This window comes from Hetaerina americana, unplaced genomic scaffold (genome assembly GCF_022747635.1).
Source record: "Hetaerina americana unplaced genomic scaffold, ioHetAmer1.1.p SCAF_23, whole genome shotgun sequence".
Taxonomy (NCBI): Eukaryota; Metazoa; Arthropoda; class Insecta; order Odonata; family Calopterygidae; genus Hetaerina; species Hetaerina americana.
Window position 1 is genome coordinate 5,077,201 of NW_027286797.1, and position 20,285 is coordinate 5,097,485.

The 20,285-nt window shown below is 37.0% G+C and overlaps 1 protein-coding gene across 4 annotated transcripts in view; it reads right to left on the reverse strand.

Moving 5' to 3' along the window:
* The window catches only part of Dlg5 (Discs large 5), a 125,686-nt gene that overhangs the window by 15,721 nt on the left and 89,680 nt on the right, over positions 1-20,285 (reverse strand). For all 4 annotated transcript variants that reach the window (XM_071586502.1, XM_071586499.1, XM_071586500.1 and 1 more), the window contains exons 29-31: positions 18,532-18,847; positions 5,039-5,340; positions 2,486-2,724 (exon numbers count right to left, since the gene is read on the reverse strand). In XM_071586502.1, the coding sequence (XP_071442603.1) occupies positions 2,486-2,724; positions 5,039-5,340; positions 18,532-18,847 (857 nt within the window). The remainder of the gene's footprint in view (positions 1-2,485; positions 2,725-5,038; positions 5,341-18,531; positions 18,848-20,285) is intronic.

Sequence of the window (20,285 nt, forward strand, 5' to 3'; positions counted from 1 at the left end):
CTTAGATTTTCCTTTTCACATTTTCCATTTTATCTGAATGAATCGGCAGCAACCACTCAATTTGACAACATCATGAATATAACTGTCGCTGACACTTTCAGAAAAAAATCTATCACCTGCGTCATTTCTAAGAGAAATTACTCATTATTTGGATGCTCTTCCTTTTTATACTTGCTGAGCCATTATAGGACTGGTGGTAGCTCAGTGGGTAGAGCAGTCTACTACTAACTGGAAGGCCCAGGCTGAAATCTGGGCAATGCCTTTGGATGCACCCAGCTAAATGGAAGCTGCACGCTGATTTTTCAGAGTACCAGGACTTCCTATCCTAAATGTATGAATCTCACAGGCCATAAGCTTAGTACCAAGCGAGCTCAGGTTGAAGGCTGATTTGAAGCTACAATATGCGTGCTTACAGCTGGATGCAAGAAATATGAATTCTCACACAGCATAGCAAGAAAGATTTAACAAAATTGAACTGCATTATCCCATTGGTGTTCACATCAGAATTCTCACACTTTCCCCAGATTGTTCCCTGGCAACGTAATTCCAAAGAGCTTTTTCATTATTTGGAAAACTAAGTGCATTAAATGTGCCATGTATCTTTAATATCTTTAATGCATTATTTTATGTTCACAATAGACATTATTGATTTTGATGCAAAATAATGTTTATTACACATACGACACCAGAGGTAGAAATTATTCCAAGATAAATTATTATGCATCAAAAATAAGTTCCAGAAGCTTTCGTGATACGACAGTCAAATTACGAATTGAATAATGCCGAAATTGACTGGGTATTTAGATCACAAACCCACTGATAAAATAATTTCTGTTTACCTCCAATTATTGCACAAGTTTTAGGCAAGGTCTTAATGTTTTTAGAAGAATTTAGGATTTTTGATTTCACAACAAAATGGCTTCAGAACCTAAACCTCTACCTGAATTACCCCTAATAGCACTAATAATACAGTGAGCTGAGCCTAGCCATGATTTCTGCCATGCCAAGGTTCCCCTTTGAGGTCTGGGGTCTAGTGAGAAAGTGCATTGAAAAAAAGGTCCATCTCATCCATATTACAAATGTCTTCGGGAGACAGTGGCGACCTCTTCAGGATCTACACTTTTGGATTCACCGGGTACATCGAGTCCTTTAGCCAGGGAAACATGAGAACTGATAAAAGAGTCAACTCTTTGCAAAGTGTTTAACTGCTTCACCATCTAATAACAATGATGTTTGCTTGCATTGTAAAAATTAAATACATTTTCCCATATTTAATTTTATATTTAGTGAAAAAAAAATGACTTTACTGAAATCACAACATGAATAGCAATATTTTTTGATATGAAAGAAAACATGGGTTGTGTTAGTCCAGTGGGTGGAGCATTGGACTACTGACTGGAGGCCCCAGGTTTGATTCCCAAGCATCCTCAGCTTCACCTGAGCTGGGTAATTTTTTGGGTATCAGAACTTCCTGTGCCACCAAAGGCAGCACAGGGAAGGGATCGGGCCCTCCTACCTGTGTCAATAAACACGCCTTTGGGCTTAGGATTGGGTGAACTCGACCATCATTTTACAAACTGACTTCTGGTTGACAACTGCATTTATGATTACTTTCATAAGAGAAAACAAAAGAGGAAGAAAATCTCAAAAGTATTAACACAGAAGTTAACAGCAATGCATGCCTTTATGACAGCAAAGTAATGGCTGGAGTTACCCAAAAGACATACAAATAAGTAGCTTTAAGATCTCTGACTAATGTTATGCATGCATGTACCATTCTATGAAACTGTTTCATTTGAAAACAAATGAAACTGCACTAATTAAAATGTTTGGCATGCTTATTTTTTGGCAATGCTAGTGATGTAATGCCCTGCCATCAAAGGAATTATTCTTGCTTTGACACATCCATAATGACTTTCATTTGTATTTTATATTTAAGCTTAAGTATGACTCATATGATCACAATTATGTTCACCAGTTACCATGGATAAAGGGTGCCTGCTGCCATCTTACTTCTAATCAACTGTTACAAATCGTGGGTTATTAAAAAAATTCATGCATTTAAAAATAATTACATTAGGAAGACTTAATAAATTAAGGGGATGTGTAAATTACAGGATACAAATGTCAAGTGTCACTGTATTCCAATCATTACTCAATGCCACTGATAGCACTTTTTCTTGAATAACACACATTCAGTCCAGGTTTTTCTTTAGAGAACATTAAAAATCAAGCCTGTAGTTATGAGATAGGGTCTTTTTAACAAAGTTTTCCTTAATTCTGATTAGGTTATTTACTGAATACTACAGATGGAATAAATCAACATTAACTTTAACCATAACATGCATGCTTCAAGATTTAACCTCAGTGGTGACCATTCCAAAACTGAGAGATTTCCAAGACTGATTATGTTATAAAATCCATTATAAGTCAAAAGGAAGAAAATGCTGGTTTAGAACTTATCAAAACTAATTACAGTGCATACCTTATCACAGATTTCTTTAACAGCTGATACGGTTGTCACTTCGAGGTGAGATGGACCTCTACGGCGATAATCAACAAATAAGCCCTCCGCCATTCCAATTTCAACTGTGCTGACAGACACATGCGGAGGCAAAATCTCTGGCTCACAACGAGAAAATACTCCCGGGAAGTCTCCTAGAAGGCGTTCCACAATACATTCTGAGAGGGGCCCCATGATGAGTACTGGGCGGAATGCAGGATCTAGGATGATAGGAGAAAACACTTTCAATCCATTCAAGCAAGAGTCATACAATTCTCGACAATTTAGGCAGACAAACTGACATGGTTAAAGCTGCAACAGCTTTCACTGATGCAATCAATACTCGAGTCAAATAAATGAAACTTGAATCACAAATTCATTAAAAATTAAGCTAACAGTATAACAAAAATTAAAATTTTGCACAGTTATTTATGCAAAGAAAAATGTGTGATCATATCTTTATTGGACAGTTTTTTTTAGTTTCTCATATTATTGAGAGGCATGACAAAAGGCTTTTGAGATAATACTAGCACAATTTATTTTGTAAGAGTAAAACTTCATGCTAGTTTTTGTTTCTACTTCAAAGAACTGAAATCGAAGAATTGAAATCGAAAAAAAATTATAGATTATGGATTCCACCAAATTTCAACTTTGAATTTAGAGATGTATCTCATAAGTTATGAACTTAGGTGGCATTAGGAATCTAACACCTTTTTCCAATGAAATATGCCGCGTGGCCCTTCTATAGCATTTCTTCACATTGTCAGAAGCCACAAACATAACGACATAAGCAAGGGCAATAATATTATTCTCCATTTTTACATAATTAAAGTGGAACTCACAGGGGTTTTCGGGCAAGCCATGAAGGATTTCCAGCCACATAAATTTGATGGAACTACAATCAATTATTTTTCATGGACCAGGATGGAAACAACAATGAATGTGAGCGGGCAGGGAAATTTCACATGAGTACAATAATTGATAAAATACTATTTGTACATAATTTAATCTAATTTTTTATGAATTAATATCCCAGAAGTCTAGTGAAGCATCGACAAAAAATTAATAGTTACATTTATGAAAAATCTTCATTATACTACCAAGTGACTCAACACACATTTTGTTTTTTTAGGGACATTACATTTTAATTTCTACAATTTATTTTGTAGTCTGTCCACTGTATGACGGGTGAAATGTGCTACACTTCACCTCAGAGATCCCGGATTTTTGTAAGGAGGGCGCTTTGTCTTTGGGATTAGCTAGTAAGTTTCGCCTCAAACAGAATTGAAAAGAATTTTTTCTTAAGGGTGTATTTACTTGCAATTTTTTTCTTATGGTTGGTGATTAGTTTATCTATCATATGAGGAATTATATCCATTTACTACAGCTGGGTGTTTTAATTCTTTGTCATGTCGTGGTTTTGTAAAAGGGACTGAGCATGCGTTTATTATACAATTGAAGGCTGCTGTCTTTTTTTGATAAGAGAGGTGTGAGTCATCCTTTATATGGTTTCCGGTGCGTGTTTGTTCCCTAAAAATTTCAAATTCGACTGTCGTCATTTCTTCTGACAAGTTTGTCGAGAAATGCAAGTACGTGATCGTGTTCAACTTCATGGGTAACTTAAATTGAATTGTGTCTGTCATTAAGTTTCTTGATGAATTTATGGATATCGCACTTAATTATGTTGTAAATAGGAAATATTTCATCCATATACCTGACCCATGTTTTGGGAAATAATTGAGTGTGTTCCTACATTTATTTTCAAATTAGAGGAGAAAAATGTTGGCGACAAAACATGATAAGGGATTGCCCATCGCTGTACCTAGTGTTTGTTTATAATATTCATTGTTAAACTGGATGTTTGATGCATCCATGCAATTTTTGTTAGGGTGATGTATTCCTCGACAGCAACAGGAGTAAGCTGCTGGCTTCTTAGCCAGTCGGCTACGTTATCAAGGTCGATAAATTTAGGGATGGACGCTGGGGAATAATTTCGATACGTCAAAGGATACCATAATGTCATTAGGGAGGAGGTGTACGAGTTGAATGTTATCTATGAAGCTGTATCTAATGCAGTAAAATCTGTTTAACCATTTATGCTAACATACAAATTAGATTAGGCTATCTGAATAGCCAAGCAAAAGCTAATATTTAGCCATTTCCCTCAAAGTCCCTTAACACTGGTGGCAGAAAAAATTATAAGAATGGGATAGTCAACCATGTTGGTTCACAATCATTCAGTATAAACCGCTGTAAACAAGTTTTGAGTAAAAATTGATCAACTCAAACGTGGAAATTTGCTGAATGAATTACTATATAAGTTGAAAGATATTGTATAATAATTAATAACTTTTTAAAAATTATCACGAGTTTATGATGATGACTGTGCATAATCCTTACAACTAAAATTTGAAATGATTACAACTTAATTTAAATATTTAACTTTACAAAAATAGCATTAGTAATAGTAAAGGCATTGTCATGAATTTTAAAATTCATGGATAAATTCCTTCTCCAGCAAATGAAGCAACATACGATCGAGTCGCCTCACTCGGCGATATGAGAGAAGGGGTGCAGCTTGAGGCTCATCCAGCGTATTCGAATCAGAAAACCACCAGCCAAGTGACGTCGATGAAAAAGAAGCCAATTCACGAGTGCAAGACTCTGGAGTTGAGCCAGCAGAGCTAGTCACAGGGCCTCCACTTCTGGACGATGACCTCTGATGTTGATGGTGTTGCTTCTTGCGCCTAAAAAAGCTCCGCCTGGCAGAGGTAGAACCCCTTCGGTCTCCTTCAAGGTCACCCTGAGAGCGACGAAGCAGCAGCTCTTCCTCAATCCTGAAAGATGTTTACATTCTCAATTAACAGATGTAGAATAAAATAGTCCGCATTTATAATATGGTTCAAGATGTGATAACCAGTTCAGGTGCTTACTGTATAGTCCTTTGAATCACACAACATGCCTGACTATTATGATCCATTTGATGCCTTAAAACGATATTTTATTACAGTGCCATTTGTCCTCAGGCATTGCCTCAGTAAGCAATAGTAACTTTAATTGACACGAAGTTAAAATGTTAGCACAATTTTGGTTTGAGTTATTTAATAATGAACATGGTAGACATTTGCTAGGAAAAGTTGATATAAAGAAAATAAACCTATCCTAGGGAAGGATATCCCAAGGAAAATAATGTGTTTGCATGCTGATGTGCTGGGGGAAGATAAGGAAGCAGTGAATCCTTGTGTTGTCCATCATGCAAGTTTTGAATCCAAAAGAAGCAGCTCCACAGCATGGGTAAAAGGGTCACTACTAACTTAGCCTGCAAATCACCAGCTTATACCAATGTTCAATAAAACCTTTATCTCACAGACCCCCAAACAACCTCTTTTTCTGGTCCAGGCACAATTGCACATAATTTGCAGGTAAAGAAAATGCCATATTTTGACCAAATTTATAGGTAAGCCCTATTCGTATGAAATATAATGTGGACCATGACATGAAATTCACCATGGGATCCCCTCTCTCACCTGTCCTCGCCAATCTGTACATGGAATAGTTCAAAAGATAAGCCCAGCACTGGCAGAGGAGGAAACCCTTGAAAAATTCCTCCAGCATCTGGGCTGCCAGCTTCTATCCATCGAGTAGTAGTAGTAGTTTTGAGGGGAGGCGACCGACAGCTAAGGTCATTTGCGCCATAGGGGAAGGACAGGAAAGGGTTTACCATGGAGATAGAAGATATTGCTCAACTTCTGGAAGTATTGGTAACTAAGGAAGCAAATAGGAAGCTGGGTCATGTCATGCAGTATACTGATTGAAGACCGACCGCAGCCTTCATGCCTCTTAACCCTACTACCTGATAGAGAAGGTGCCACTGATCTAGGCACTTGCTTACACAAGGGAATACTCCATCTCAGATAGTGAATCACTTTTTCCAGAAAAGAAAACCTGCCCTGAGAAGAATGGTTATCCCAGACAATTGATCCCAAAAGTACTGCCAGCAAGGAGAAAAAAATGCAGGATTTGGTCCTAAAAAGGACCTCCAAGGAAGAAGAGAAACCGATACCAGCAGCATACATCACCATTCCATTCGTAGCAGGAACCATGGAGAAGAGTGCCAGGATACTACGAAGATATGACAGGGCAAGCTTTAATCGTGCTAAGAAGACTGGCGACACCCTACCCAAACCAAAGGACCACATTATAGACACTGCCTATGAAGAAGTCTATGAGATATAGTGCAGCCGTGGGCAGTGAGAGGCAGATCAATTAAGTAGGAACACCAAAGAGCCCGGATAAACTAAAAATTGCACCTTTCAGCAGTTGCAGACCATGCCTGGCCCAAGCCTGGACATAGAACAAACGTGGATGAAGCCAACGTCATCTCAAAAGGATCAAATTACTATCCTAGTCTTATCCATGAGGCCATACAAATTGCTGAACATCCAGCAATTTTCAATAGGGAAGATGGTTACCAGCTCTAAAGCATATGAAAACGTTTGTTTCAAAATCAGACCAATCAGAGAGTAGCAGTACCATCAATCCACCGATATAAGGACATTTATAATTGCATCAGTGGTTCCACCTGAAGGCAGCAGGTGTAACATTTGCAAAAGTGTTGCCAGCAGAAAGCAACAAACACCGTGAAACCCAGAAACATGCAGCCTCAATGATATGTACCTAATAACAAATCTAAAAAATAAATTAAGAACAATCAGTTTTGCCACAATGGTGCTATACTGCTGTTGCCCCAAAACTAAGTGGAGTGAATTTACCAAAACTGCAGCTTTGCTCTACCTCCAATTCACCAAGCCCGTAGTTTCTTAAATGCAAGCAGATTTCTACTCATATCTCCAACGGAACAGTGAAAAACCTCTAAGGCCAGATATACAAACTTTAAGTGAAATTATTTTGGAAAATGCACACAAGAGGACTAACCAGACACAGTCAACTCTTGATTTTCCATGCTAATGGACGGATGATGAAGCACAGATTATCGAGAAATATGGAATACCGAAATAAGTGGAATATATGGTTGTAATATTTAAGGATACGTACCGAAACTCGCCTTTTTAATGTAATATGATTAATTTGAGTTTTTTGGTATTGAAAAGTATATTTTTTCCATTTATTGGCTATTTTTTTAGCGGTGGAGTTATAGAATTACAAGAGCACAAGATTATCATAGAGTGGAAAGTAGAAAATGATGAAGTATTTTGGGCAAAGTTAAAGCAATAACGTAGCCAGGGAAATATAAATGACTGACGTAGGACAAGTTTGAAAATTATGGCTGATGTGGATTCATGCTCATCACATGACATCAATTAAAATAATGCAGAGTGGATAGTTAATGAACTATTTGCTGCAGAGCAAAACTATGTGTTTGATTGCCAAAGAGGAAAAGAGGGGATTCTTAGGGCTACTGAATGCAAAATAAACGATAATGGGAAAGTATGGATGGTACAAAATGATTAAATTTAAACATTTATCACAATGGAAAACTTGATGTTGTTAAATTGCAAACTTCTGTGAAAGCCAAGGCATTTCAAACTTATATTTTCAAAAAAGTATATCCAAATTTCAAAAAAATTAATTATCTTTATGATTGTAATTTTATTAAAACTTCATGGTGATGAGAAGAGAAAATAGCATAGATAATCTGCACATTAATAATGGAGAACTTACAGTACTTGTTAATTATTCCTTCACAAGTTCCTAATGTGAAGTACCACTCTCTTAAAAAGTAAGCTATTTGAAATATTTCTTGGTTTATGATGAGGAGAAATAAGTAGTGGCACTGGTAATCGCAGTGAGTCAAGTTGACTATTACACAAACACTTGGGTAAAAACTACACATACATGCACTTATTTTAAGTGCAGGTTTTTAAATGACTAGTGATTTTGACCTAACCTTTGCAATAGGTACAATAATTCTAGCAGCAAAACTACACATGAAGAAAAGAAGCCAATAAAGGAGAATTTTCAAGAATATTGTGTTCATTTTGAGTCGGATTGAAACATTGAGATATTCTGGTGTCAGGATTGATGATGAAGCCAATTTAGTAAAATTTTTGCTCAGTATTCCAATAGAATATGATGCAGCTGTGACCACTCTTGGGGCAAATGCAAATCATTACTTGAAGTAAGAATTAGTTTGAAAGCAAATAAAGGAGTATGAAGAAGGGAGAGTGAAGAACATAAAAATCTGCGCTCTAGCACTGAACAAAGCAGAGGAAGAAATATTGGCAAGAAATAAAACTATTATATCTTGCAAAAAAACCATTAAAATTAACCCCAATCTTCAATTTCATCCACTTATTTGGAATCTCCATCATCCACTCGTACCCCAGCAGTCTGAGAAACATGCAGGTTGCACATAAGTCTCCTATCCCTCCAATCTGACTCCATTTTCTGCAATACATATGCTAATTCTACCCAGTTCGTTCGATGGAATGCCTTCTCAAAATCTAAGAAAGAGACGAATGCATTCTGACTGCACTCTGTTTCCCTCTAATAGTGACCTCATTACTGCCATTGCATTGAGTGCAACTCTCCCTTTCCGGAACCAAAACTAATCTTCCCCAAAGTAATCATTTGCTTTCCTCTTCATCCTAATATTTATGGACCAGAGAACCACCTTAGCTTGCTTGCAATATCAAACATTGTTCTGCAGACATCATCTACGGCTGCTTTCCTCTTGTTTTGAGAAAGGAACTCATACTTCACAAAGTCTTTCAGCAATATTCCTTTCTCATTGATGCTATGAAATAACCCAGGAAAACTCATACACGAGTACTAAAACCCAGAGTGGCTCTATGGGAAATATTCCCTTCACCCACCAATTCACCACATCCATTTCAACCACCCTCTGTAAACACTCTCGATTCTCCCACGGTATCCTCCACCATGCTTCTTTTGCCCTGCTTATCTCAGTTAACTATTTATATCTTTGATATCCCTAATTCTTTGTTTCAATTATTCCTTCTCTAATATAAGTAAATTGACTATTAAGATATGTAAAAAATACCCTAGTATCACTGCGCACTTATGGGAGAAAATAAATCAAATACATGAAAATGTAGAAATTATGAGGAATCTTAAAACATTTTACCTAAATTTACTATTAAGTTGCATTAAATAGCTTAAGAATATCTTCTGAACAAGAAACACAACATCATCTTCTCCTTAAGAAAACATACAATTTGACCAATTTTTAGTTATGCTCAAAACAGGTTAAATAATAAATCTTTGATGCACATTTATCACTACACACTCATTTGATTTGATTTTGAGCTTCAAATATTTATCAGGTGAGACACATAAATTCCCTATTCTAGCCAGAGTATAGCACATGCTAATGGCATATAACCATATCTAATACACAGTGGCAAAGGCTCAAATATATGTTGTGCCACAACAATACTCTTTATGCTGAAAGTGGCATATTTCAATAAAATAAGTAGCTGGCTAATAGAACTCTGGGGCTGGTACTAAGAGCACAAATTTTCTCTAATATGGGTCAATGCATAATACTAAGTTCTTCCTAAGGTTACTTTGAATGGGATGGATACAAGCATGGCAACTACTCTCTTGATGAGGAGAGTGTAGTAGCTGATAGCTAGCATAGATGGTAGCAGACAAAACATAAAACTACAAGTACACGAAAAGCAGTAAAATTCTCTTCCTTTGCTCGCATCATGCTTGGCAAGTATAGCAATAGGAGTGCAAGCACATCTCACCAGATACATGGCCAGGGGGCCCTTTCATTTAGGGTATTTCACACTGAGAAGTGACGGCATGGCAAGGGTACCATCGGGACAAGAGAAATTTACATATTGCATCCATTACAAAGAGTGATGTTGCAGATAGGGCGGACAGTCCAAGAGCGATTGAGTCACATCACGGAAAAGATCACTTAGAGTACATAAAATATCCAATGGTTGTTTTTAGGGGAGGCGACCGACAGCTAAGGTCATTTGCGCCATAGGGGATGGACAGGAAAGGATGAAGGGTGGAGAGAAACCCGGCGTCGGCATTAGCCTACTCTTTACGAAAGGCGCCAAGGGGTCCGCAGCTTAACGTCCCATCCGACGGACGCCGTACTCACTCAAAGTGCCCTCCACAAAGCACCTCAAGTAGGGATCGAGATACCTCTGAAAAATATTCAACACCGCCGGGATTTGAACCCGCGCCCTCAGGGTGGGAAGCCAGTACGTTAGCCCCCGCACCATCTCGATCCCCTATATCCAATGGCCAAAGCCAGAAAAGGCAGATTAGGGATGGTGGAGGAAGTAATGGCCGCCAGGAGTCGAAATGGGCAACATTTTCTCTAATGTGCAACAGAACCTATCAGTGCTCTTTCCTTATAATAATTGTCCTTTGGGGTTTAAAGGTACCGTTTGATAAAAAGTGACAAACTTCCCCCGGGGCATGCCTTCCACCTCCTCATCCAACATGCCTTCACCGCCTGGTGTGAATCCCGACATTAGGGGGCATCGGACCAAGGTCATATGCAAGGACTTAGACAATCTCAAATTAGCAACAAACTAAACATTGCTAATAGGAACAGGGCCGTTGAAGCATGGAGTTCGGGCCATTTGCCCCAACTCGCTATAACTTCAGATGGCCCTGCATAGCCATATACATCAGCAGCCCACAGCAAACAGTGATGGCGTGAGAGCAACCAGCATTTAGAGTGAGTGCATCCTAAATTGAGAAATGGCATGTACTCTTATCATTGCATTAAACTGCAGATGTATTAACAAAACATCCAAAAAATGACTTTTTATACCTTCTGTGGGCCCAATGAATTCTGAAGACCCACTTTTTTCTCACAAGTAAACACCTATAACTGACCTGCATCTTATCTAAAAAGGATATAAATCAAAATCATGCATTAATATTCAATGAAAACCTCATCTATAAGTCAACATATAACTAGGAATCATACAGCAAAATGTACATGGAAGTACCTCATGATGTTTGTTAACACTTCCATTTAAGTTCTTTTTAATATTTATCATGTTAACCAATGGTTAACATTATACATATTAAAAATTCTACTGCCAATGAACTGGCGCTAATATGGGAAAACCAGGTATTGTTAATTTCTGTAAAAGAAAAAGAGATTGTAAAATATGAGCTAATTTGCTATGAAAACTATGATATGTTTCCTAACTAGTGGGTACTGTAAATGTAAGAACATGGATAGTAATTTAAGAAGAAGTGCCGTTAAGAACTATAATCTCACATCTGGAACATAACATTAAAAATCATGGATCAATGAGCATGTCATAAGGTAAAGTAACTGGCCAAAAAATTTACTCGTGATTCATTGACTATGGGTTGTCTTTCTAAGGACCAGTACTTGTGAATTTACATTAATCAGAATTTCTGAGCTTACATTAACCAGGTCAGAGTCATGTTTATGGGTCATGGGCAGTACAAAAAACATGGTTTGCAGCTGAGAGATGCAGGGTAGAGGGCACACATTTATTGTAGTCATAAGCAAGCACACAATTTCACTTAATGCACAACTCCTAATTGAGTTGCTTTGATGTCATCATGTTTTTAGCACAGAGAAAATATTTATAATTCCCGATACCCATCTAAGATGTGTAGCTGAGTGGATAACATCCATGGTAATTTCACTTAAAACATATTTCTGTGGACAGCAAAGTAGTGTATTAATGTGTACTATCTCATATTGGACACTTATTATCAATATTGTAATTTAGCTTAATGATAAAAAAACTCCAAAGGGAGATCCAGTTTTGTCTCGCCAAGTCAAAACGTGAAGTTGTTGTGGACATTAACTCAATGTGGAGATTGATTACTGGCAAAGCCAGTTTTATAAACAAATAAGATCACCCATGAGTGAATCAGTACTGTGACCATAGTAAAATCATCTGCCAGTTTTTGAGTACTTTAATGGTCAGTTTTGAACTTAACTAGCAGTCTTCAAACTGATTTTTTACAATTTTCTAATGGTTTCAATTTTGTCCATGAAAATCACTAAGCCATTTTATCTGTCAATTAAAATATTATGCATATTGATCTGGACATTTTTTAATTAAATTTTTTCTACTATACCTAGAAAAGCACTATCTGCTGTATTTAGGAAAAAATGTTTGAAAACTACCCTTGGTTGCAAATCTGCAAAATGTGGACTTCCATCCATTTATTCAAACCATGAAATCAGTCAAACTTATATTAAAAAAGCGCCTCCTTTGAGTTGCCTTCTTCTTTTGCTATTCTCACTCAGGTTGAAGTGAGCCAAAGGGATCATTCTCCTTCCTCCTTGCAGTGACTTTCAATTTATTATCACTCACAGATTAGATCAGCAAAATACTACAGCGTCCATTTTTATGCAGAACTATCCCAGATGGCACATGCATCTTATTTTTGATAAATCAATATAATTGCTCCTCCTTTTGTCAATAACATACTACTTTCACTCTCCATGGTTTTTCCTAAGGATGATGGCTGCAGCATCATCGTATGCACTATGACTTCAATGTGGTGGAAGAATTTGTAATTCCGATGAGCTCCATAAGATGGAGCAAAGCTAAGCACTCCTGTTGGTGTCACCCAAGCCAGAGGGTTTGCAGGACAGGAGCCAAATCAACGGTAGTCCACAGAGTCATTGGATTCTCTGTAAGGTGTCTGCAAAAGCATCTGATCTCAACAGAACGGCCATTCAAGTGATAGAATCACACCAAAAACACTTCTGAAGAAGGCAACACAAAACCACCAGAATTATTTTTCCATACAAAATGGACGGTAATGGTGGATTGAGTCCTGGCAGTTGACTTAGTCTAATCTATGGAAAGTCATGCCCAGGAGCCAGGAGGCAACATCCCCGTGGGCAACTTCACATGAAAGCCCTTGGGTGATTGAGTTATCAGCATTGAAAAGAAGATGCAGAAGAGTGACGAACTTGCTAGAATAATCTTGGAAAGTAAGACAGATGCTGAAGTCAGAGTAGTATGAAAAAATTAAGAAAGACTGTTAGGTGAGATGGATAGACAACAGGGCTCATCGTAGTGATGGTTACAGAGTAATTTACAGTTCAGGAGAGTCAATGTGGAGTAGGCATACTACGTAATAGGAAATGGGGGAGAAGAGTATTGAGTACACAGCAAATGGGTGATGAAATTTAAGAGATAAAAGAAGGCCTGATCAATCGAGTGGTAATCCAGGAGCATTACATGAAGGGCATATATTACCTGAATTTCCTCTTGTTGGCCAGAGCCAACAAGAGGAAATTCAGGTAATATATTTACATACAGGAGAGGATTATTTTTAGGGACCATCAAAAAATTACTGTAGATAGGTAGACAAGCTTTGATAACGACTGCAGAGTGAATTTGATCATATTGTAAAAACTTTGTAAAGAAACAAGTTCAATAAACATTAAACATAAATTCAATAAACATTAAACTTGGGCATAATATCAATAATAAATGTACAAAGTTATTGGTCAACATTAAAATTCAAATGAATGATAAGTTCATGACAAGCTAATTTCTTCACCTCTAACATATAAAGCTAGTTGAATACATTCTTCAATGGCAACTTCAATGACTACACATGTTTCAATGCCAAACATTTAAGTTTTTGTGACGCCCCAAGATATGAATATTTTATTAGTGTGATCAATATTTTTGTAGAATGAGTTTCCCTTGTGGTATAAGTTTTGGTCTTCATTGCACAGGGTGCTCGTATTATGGGCAGGGCAGACTAATTTTCCTTTCAGAAGCATGCGCAACATATCACCCCCAACATTTCTTCTGGTGAATGGACAAGGGGTTTTCTCATTCATTGCCAGCTTCAAGGACAAGGATTGCGTTTTGGACAATAGTCATTGTTGTATTCCTTCCTCCACTCCATACTTTGCTCAGGAGATGAGAGTGAATTCTAATAAAAAGATTGCTGACACCTACCATCTCTGAATACACATGGGAGTCACACATTTTGGTTGGTGCTGTAAGGGCTTTGAGAGGAAAATGGGTACTTGACAATGCAATGAATTATCATTGTTTACTCCTTTCCTGAGTGTCACCTCCAAAGAACCAAGTTTGAACAGCATAGTGACCTTGACTGGTCCCATTGGCTCTATCTACTGCCTGAGTTAAGAGATTATTGAGAAAATAAAACGCTCGCACCCAGGCACTGCGTTATGTGACCAGCACAGGTCTGGCTGTAAGCTTTCTCTTTCTCTCCTATGAGAATTGAATTCAGTCGGACAACCAAAGACATTTTGCAATGAAAGCATAAATAAATATCCAAAATGGGCATCATGGCACTATGATCAAGGGCTGCTTCCATTGATATTATCGTATTTCCCCACCCATGAATGGCCTTTTTTACACTAAAACACTGACATTCGTGTCGCAGCTAACTTAATAATGTAACAATTCAATTTTCTTTGTATTTAATGTTAACATCAAAATACATTAATCATTTCTGTCTGATCCAAATTCTTTCGTAAATTCTAACCTGAAAAATCAGGCTGCATCTTACACACTAATCATCTCATGGGCCGGGAAATATGGTATATATCTGATATGATTTCATTTTATCTACTGACCTAACAAAAAGAATTATGCAGATAGATTTCTTGAAAGAAATTAACATCTTTAACTCTTCATGAAGATAGACACACAACTTTTTGCTTGGAAAATGTTTAGTAGCATGCAATGCTTTGTGGAAAATTTCAAAATAAACAACATGTTTGTGAGTCAGGGGACCATAGTATATCTTCAAATTTCCTGGAGCATGTACTTCAATTTACCTGCGCAAAAAAGCATGCGACGTTCCATGCTATTAATTGGGGACTGCTCTTTACTTCACATGACTTGAAATTTTTAGTCAAGTAGGATTAAAATAAGATTTAACTGCAGAGCGAAAAATATGAACAAATAAATCAATCAATCACAAATTAAGAACCAATTTTCATAACTCTACAGAGAAATATGTTGCACTTCTGATTGAAGTCTTAAGTTTTGTCTTTCAACCATTAAGTATGCACAACAATTGTTCCACTGAATATTCAGGGTCAGTTATAGCCAAACCTCGTCCTGTGAAATGTTTTCTACTATGATTATATAGGTCTCCCTAGCTTTTAAATCTATATAATTTATGAAATATACCAAGTTTTTTAATTAGAAGAAATCTTCCAGTTCCTAAATAAGTACAGCATAATTCACTTCTTGTTAGGACCATGTTACTCAGAAAAATGCCGTCCAGTGAATGAAGGACCATTCCATATATTTCCCCAAAATAAAATGACTGCAACATCCTTAAAAACTGCTGGGCATTAATTTAGATTTTTATCCTAAGTCAAAATAGGATATGAACTGAAGATAGAAATATCACAAGAAATTCCTCTGAAGTTTAATAACACTTGTAGAATCTATCTGATAAATTTTCTCTGGTTTTAACAAAAAAACTTTTTTCATCCTTTCTCAAGCTGAGAGTAACTTAGTGGTATGTGAGACAACACGATTGGGCCACTGAGACCTAGATGACATAGTGTACGATGCAAAGGCAAGGACCAGACATGAGTATGAGTACCAAACTGTGAACATATTAGACAGCAAAATGCCATCTTAGTTGCAATTTCATTAGTTAACATCTTAATTACAATTTCATTATTTTATAACTAATTTGTCCACTAAATTGCCAATATTCACATTGTATAAAATTATGCCTATTTACTTGAGATGTATTTGATAATTTGATGGATAACTTTCTTTTCAATTTACTATTATACAAAAGTAAGATTTGTGATTAAACAAATATCCCATGGTTATGGGATATGGTTCCCCAGGGATCTGTTCTTGGCCCAGTGTTTTTTCTCATACACATAAATGACCTCCCAAGGATGCTTAATTCTGTACCTAATACACTTCCCATACTGTATGCCGATGACACAAATGTCTTAGTGTCTGCCTCTTCAATCAACGGCCTGGTATCAAGTGCTAACAATACTATCCACCTTTTGCAAGAGTGGTGTGATTGTAATTTTCTTCATATTAATAAGGAAAAAACAAATTTAATATACTTTGTAAATAAAAATAAGCCTCTTACAGATATTTCAGTGTCTTTTGACAATGTGATTATTCCAAGGAGTGATAATGCCTCCTTCCTGGGTGTTACCCTGGATAGTAGACTAAACTGGGATAGCCATATTTCTAGTAGTAGTAGTAGTAGTTTTGAGGGGAGGCGACCGACAGCTAAGGTCATTTGCGCCATAGGGGATGGACAGGAAAGGATGAAGGGTGGAGAGAAACCCGGCGTCGGCATTAGCCTACTCTTTACGAAAGGCGCCAAGGGGTCCGCAGTTTAACGTCCCATCCGACGGACGGCGTACTCCCTCAAAGTGCCCTCCACAAAGCACCTCAAGTAGGGATCGAGATACCTCTGAAAAATATTCAACACCGCCGGGATTTGAACCCGCGCCCTCAGGGTGGGAAGCCAGTACGTTAGCCCCCGCACCATCTCGATCCCCATATTTCTAGTTTACGCCGAAAACTCTGTTCAGCGTGCTATTTGGTACATTCTATCAGGCAAACTGTAAATAATGAAGTTCTTATGTCTATCTATTATGGTGAGTTTTATGCCCACGTAATTTTTAGTATTCTTTTTTGGGGCCCATTACCCTGTGCTCATGTTGTATTTAAAATCCAAAAGAGGATACTAAGACTAATGTGCAATGCACCCCTCAGAGCTCCATGTCGCCCCCTTTTCAAAAAACTTTGTATTCTCCCTCTTCCCTGTGTGTATATGCTAAGTGCTATTGTCTATGCTAAACGCCATATCTCATTATATACCACTAACAATAGCATTCACAATCATTATACCAGGACCTGCAGTCATCTACATGTGAACTTCATCAGAACTTGCAAGTCTTCTTTTCCCCCCATAACATGGGACTCTTATTATATAATAACCTTCCTCTGGTTATCAAGAGCATAGAAAAAATGTCCATCTTTAAATTCAAAGTGAGGGACTTTTTCATGCTACACTTATTCTACACTATTGATGAGTTTCTGAATATGTAACAATGTATCGTATTTTATGTTAAGATCTTTGACGTGCCGTATATCTTGGAACATGAATGCACCCAGATCCTCAGGCAAATAAATAAATAAATTAGAGGTGATAGTAAACTGTGCTATAACCATTTGAACTGAAAGATACTGCAATTAAGTTATTTATGATGGAAAGGAAACAAACTATGCAAATTTCACTTGAATAGAGATTTATTCACGACCTGGGTTTCAAACACTTAATGTCATCTTCACCTGAAGATGACATTAAGTGTTTAAAACCCGGGTCGTGAATAAATCTCTATTCAAGTGAAATTTTAACACTTAAATTCAAACACTTAATGTCATCTTCAGGTGAAGATGACATTAAGTGTTTGAAACCCAGGTCGTGAATAAATCTCTATTCAAGTGAAATTTGCATAGTTTGTTTCCTTTCCATCATGGATAAATTTCACAGGGTTAACCCTAATACCGTTCGGTTTGTTAAGTTATTTATGACTGTCTGTGGATTTTATTCATCAGTTTCTTCCATATGTACTATGTAAACAGTAATGTACTTCATTGGGAACATTGAGATGACAAAGAAAAAATTCATAGAAGTGTAAAATAAAAAAATAATTCCAAAGCAGTCATTGAAAAGAATGGGTCAATGGAGGATACAATGATATTCTCATTAAGATGGAGTATACAGCAGGGAGATGGATTTTGGATTGGCTAAATGCTACTCTCATCAAGGCATGACATTAACTTTCTCCCACGAGTTTTCTATTTATTTCCATTCAAGGACGCTGAACATGCTCAATCATCTGTGAGTTAAAGCATCATTTGTACCACTCGAAAAATTTTACTTTTCTGAACATACAATTAAAGGGACTGCTTACAAGAACATCATAGGCCTCTACTCATGAGATTAGCAAAACTAGGGGTATTAGGCATTCTTAAGTTGAATGTTTAATCTAACCAGAAGGCACTTACTTATACTTAGAAGGAATAACTCCACACTGAGTGCGACGTCCATCCTCATCAACCAACCATGCACGCCAGTGTCCAGGAACGCCATTGAACATTGTGTTGTCAACATACAGCACATCGTCCTTTCGGAAATTAAGTTGAACAGGATGGTTGCAACCTCCACTGGGATTTCCAGCTCCCGAAGGCATGGAGGCAATGTTCCCAACTTCACTTCCGCCACCCATTCCATCCCAGTCTCCACATCCAACATTACCCATTCTCTCAAAGAGGGCTCTTACATAGAAACTATCTCCTGGTTTATCCTTTATTTCATCATAACCTGAAAAAAATAAAGTTGTTTCACCAATCTGCTCATGTCCGAGGACTTGATTTAAGAACTATTATTGCTACTTAATACATTTGCTGTAGAAATCTATTGCAATAATTATGCATTCATTTTTGAGTGAGAGAAGGGGAACAAAAAATCCTCATGGCCTTCAATCACTTAATTTCTGTAAATCATCATCATCATAAGCCTTCTGCCCTTGATGGACTTATTAATCATAATCTGGGTAATTCTGCTAAATCCGTATGACACTAGGGCTAGACTACAATATGGTAAGACAATATCACAACTTAACTATTTCCTGATCCAAAAAACACATTCTTTTACTCCAAAATGTGCACTGAAATCAGGTTGCATCTTATGAGCCAACGGCATGAAGGGATTAACTTCATTCCACATGACGCAAGCCAACTTGCAGAGGAAAATACTTACCATTAAATATTTTCCCCAGGTTGCCTTTAGTACAAGTTTTGATAATAGCACTACTTTGAGCCAGTAGTAAGCAATAGGGTATTAATATGTCCTTGAAAGTACTTCCTAAAAAATTCTCCAATAAATTGTAAATGTACACAATGTAGCACATTTAATTACATCTCTCATGTCATGCAGCTGGGAAACTTAGACACATGGGCTAATATTTAACGCATCCCCAAAAAAGCAGGCTACATAGTTCTTTCTTTCTAAGAAAAGACGATAGAAAGGCAAAATTTAAATGTTCAGACTGAGGTAATGCAGCATGCAGTTCACATATGGATAAAACAACACAAATTTGGTGTTCTCAATGTAATGGTCACTAAGAAATGTATTTGAAAATGTTTCAACAATTTCTTATGTTAATAAGTAAGCTGTTTGCAACTAAAAAAGGTGGAATATATTTTGGTGATAAATGGTACCCTTAAAGTTGAAACTGATGTCTAATAAGCATATTACCTAAAAGTTTGTAATAATGAAAATATTTAAGTAGGTGAAAAAGTATTAATAAAGGTTGACACAAAATGGGAAAAAAATTAAACATGTAATGCTAGTGTTTACAAATTAAATGATTAGAAAGAATAAAAGAGTTTTACTTAATGTAATAATGAAAAATAAACTAGGGATGAACGCAGAAATTTCATAGGGTTCAATCATTTCCTTAAAATGTGAGCCCGGTTAAGGCGAATGATTTTTACACTTTGAAATTTCTGCATTTTAAAGAATATAAGCGGATGATTCTGGTAAAATTCACTCTCGTGTCATATCCCACAGTTCTTGGAACTAGGGATCCGATGGATGGGAGGGGTAATGAGGGTACCCCACACAGCCATCCACTCAACACTTTAAGAAACAATCGTGAAAGGATTAAGTTTTTTTCAGGATTATAGTCATTTTTCATATTTTGCCATGCAATTATTTGGTGGCAGCCTGCCGTACATTCATTGGGGGGGTCATTCAA